We start from the raw sequence: 3,749 nt of genomic DNA, 5'->3' as shown, positions 1-3,749 counted from the left end.
ATATAATTAGAAAAATAGTTGGAGTCACACCATACATCTCCTTTTAAAGAATAAATAAAATATCAATATTCACGGATTGTAGATTAGAGTTGCGGGGTTTTTTGACTTCTTTGTGGCAAGAAATATGAGTAATAAAAATAATTTGAGTACTTTAATAAAAATAAATAAAAATTCTGTTTCCTATGTAGGAAGGTTAGACAATACAGATTTTTTTAAAATCACTGTTAATCTCAATCACTGAAGATAATCACTGTTAACATCTTGGTTATTGTTCTAGAATATTTCTTATATATATAATTTTTTACTTTTTAAAAACATTCCTGGTTTATTAAAAATTGTTCCATTTGTAGATCTAATTTTTTAAATGACTGCCTGCCTATTCTTCATTTTATGGACTTCTTTAATTGATATTGTCCTTTTTTGCTAAATTTTTCTGTTTATGAATAATGCTGAACAAATAAGGAATTCTTGTGTTTGTATATTTGCAGGCCAATATCCTATATTATTTATATAGGATAAATTCTTATAAAAGAAATTTGGATACAGAAGTATATACATTTTACAACCTTGGTACATATTGTTCATTTACCCTTCAGAAAAATATCAGCAGGGAGTAAGAGGGTTTATTCCTTTTATTCTATCAATACAAGATATAATCATTTTTATTTTCATATAACTTGTTATATAATTTTTTGTGTGATGTGAATTGCCTAATTTTTTTTATGCATTCTGTCATTTTCAAAAATTCAACTTTAGGTGTTCTTTTTTTTAATAATTTTTTTATTTTTGAATTACAGTTGACATACTATATTATATTAGCTTCAGGTGTACAACATAGTGATTAGCCATTTATTTAACTAATGAAGTGATCACCTCAATAAGCCTAGTACCCATCTGACAGCATACATAGTTTTTATAATATTATTGACAATATTCCCTATGCTGTACCTTATACCTCCACAACTGTATTTATAACTGACAACTTGCACATCTTAATGCCTTCCCCCTCTTCATCTACCTCTCCAACCCCTCTCCCACCTGGAAGCCATTAAAATATTCTCTGTAGGAGTTCTTTTTGTGTTTTGTTTATTTTGTTTAGATTCTAGATATAAATGAAATGATATGGCATTTGTCTTTCTCTGTCTGACTTAACTCCACTCAGTACAGTACCCTCTAGGTCCGTCTATGTTGTTGAAGATGGCAAGATTTCAATCTTTGTTTATGGCAGAATAATACTCCATTGTAAATATGTACCACCTCTTCTTTATCCATTCATCCGTTGATGGACACCAAGGTTGACTCCATATGTAGTAAATAATGCTGCAGTGAACATATGGATGCACATGTCACTTCAAAGAAGTGTTTTGGGTTTCTTTGGATAAATACCCAGAAGTGAGATTACTGGTTCCTTCTTTGTCTCTTGTTATATCATTTGATTTAAAGTCTATTTTGTCTGTTATAAGTATTGCTATCCCAGCTTTTTTTAATTGTTTCCATTTTCATGAAATAGCTTTTTCTATCCCTTTATTTTCAGCCTGTGTGTGTGTTTCACTCTGAAGTGAGTCTGCCGTAGGCAGCATATGTAAGGTCTTGTTTTCTTATCCATTTACCCACCCTGTCTTTTATTGGAGCATTTAATTCATTTACATTTAAAGTAATTGTTAATAGATATGTAGTTATTACCATTTTATTATTCATATATATGTATATATAGATACATGTGTATATATGTGTGTGTATATATATATTGTATATATATGTATANCCCCCCCCCCCCCCAATGATTAGGGTTTCTTGATGATCTTTTCCTTTGCTTAACCCAGGATTTGTTGAGGTCTTTGTTATCACTTTCATATTGAAAGTATGGTCTCTACAGAATTTAACAAGTTTATAAAATATAAGCTAAAGATAATAATGTTCATAAAATTGTTGCACATTTTAACTGTTGTTGCATATGCATTTATATAGAAACATAATTATTGTCTTTTATGTTTTAATTAACTTGTATCAATGTAGAGACATCTCCATATCTCACAGTATTTGAGATTCTCAGTATCAAGGGTTCTCTTCCATGCAGTACTTGTTATTGATGACATGTAGAAGCTGTCAGAAAAATAAATCAGTTTTACATGGAATTAGTTTCTAATTATGGCAAATTTACTATTTAAATGTAATAGGTTTTTTCCCTCCCAAAGAAGATTAATGAAATATTTTTCTTCTTCCCCAAAGGAGCTGCTGCTTTCTGGCATGCCAGAAATTGATGTGAGTGATTGGATAAAAAATACAGAATACACAAGTGGCTATGAAAGAGAAGATCCAGTTATTCAGGTAAAATTTCTCTAGAGCTTAGAATGAAGTTAAGTTTTGCCATTTAATTTTGTAAGCTTTTCGGCACTATTGGATGAAAACCTACATTAATTAACAAAGTAAAGTTTTACCCTAAATTCTCCTCATGGGAATTGCATATGAAAGCTTTGTATGAAATCATTTTTGATAAATGAGTTTCTTAGAATAAAATATGCTTTATGAATGCTGCATATTTCTCTGGTATTAAGTCTACAATTACTCTGAATTATGAACTAAGTTTTTTTGTTGTTGTTAGTGGTTCTGGGAAGTTGTGGAAGATATTACACCAGAGGAGAGAGTTCTTCTCCTGCAGTTTGTTACTGGCAGGTAAAAAGTGTTTTTATGATAATGTGGAAAGAATTCAATGAATATCATTTCTAATGGCTTAGAGATAAACAACCAGAATGAATTATTATTCTGAATTGGCAGTTTCTCACCTCCCTTTCCCCCTTTTTGGTGTTAAACAAAGATTTATTTAGGCATTTAAGATAAAACATACTCGTATATAGTAGTTCTCAATAAATGTTTATTTAATGTATAAAAAAGTAAATTGTGTTCCAACCAGGACTATCAGCATGTATATTGTATTTTATAATTTGGTAATCCTTTTATTCTGTGAATAAGGCAGTGACAGTAGCCAAATTTTTAATATTTGTATGTTGCTGGACAAAATACACACACACATACATGCATGCACAACACATATAATACCCAAACACAGCAATTTTTCTTTAATTTTTATCATACTTTATTTTAAATTCTCAAGATTCATGGCCTAAAAAATAATTTGTGATACCAAACTTCTTTGAGAAGTCTACTTTTGCAACCAATTAAATATCATAGATTAGAAAACTGGATGATTTTAACCTCTTTTATGTTATATTTCTGAAAGATGTAAAAAAAGTTAATGATTTTCATTCTTCATAACTTAGAATTTCATTTGTGTCCTTCTTTTTATGAAAATATAGTTCAGTTCCATTATAAATGTATGTGGTTCTCCTAGGAAAGTTGGAACACAGAAGATTAGAAGAATATGAAAAACTACCCCCTGCCAGCAATAACTACTATAAACAATTTGATATATTTACTTCTGTTGTTTCTGCTTATTTTAAAAACATAATTGTGAGTGTATATCTATACAAAATACATGTATGAGGTATATATGTAAATATATATGTAATTTAAGTCACATATAACATCTATTAAATTACATATATATGTATGTAACTACATATATATGTAATTTAAAGTCCACTATTGTCTTATTTTATTTATTTTTTCATGTGGGAGTCGAATCGGCAACCTTGCTGTTAAGAGCACATGGTCTATCCACTGAGCCATGCGGGCGGCAGCTCAGCTCAAGGTGCCGAGTTCAGTCCCAGCCGCTGGTGGGCATAGCCCAC

General features: G+C 30.2%; 1 protein-coding gene across 1 annotated transcript in view; it reads left to right on the top strand.

The window, feature by feature from the left end:
- The window catches only part of HACE1 (HECT domain and ankyrin repeat containing E3 ubiquitin protein ligase 1), a 106,164-nt gene that overhangs the window by 91,273 nt on the left and 11,142 nt on the right, over positions 1-3,749 (top strand). The window contains exons 20-21 of the mRNA XM_019630696.1: positions 2,230-2,328; positions 2,603-2,673. Coding sequence (XP_019486241.1) covers positions 2,230-2,328; positions 2,603-2,673 — 170 coding nt within the window. The remainder of the gene's footprint in view (positions 1-2,229; positions 2,329-2,602; positions 2,674-3,749) is intronic.

The sequence above is a fragment of the Hipposideros armiger genome, unplaced genomic scaffold (assembly GCF_001890085.2).
Source record: "Hipposideros armiger isolate ML-2016 unplaced genomic scaffold, ASM189008v1 scaffold_932, whole genome shotgun sequence".
In the NCBI taxonomy this organism is placed as follows: Eukaryota; Metazoa; Chordata; class Mammalia; order Chiroptera; family Hipposideridae; genus Hipposideros; species Hipposideros armiger.
Note: the sequence above shows the minus strand (reverse complement) of the source record. Positions and strands in the feature narration are given on the sequence as shown.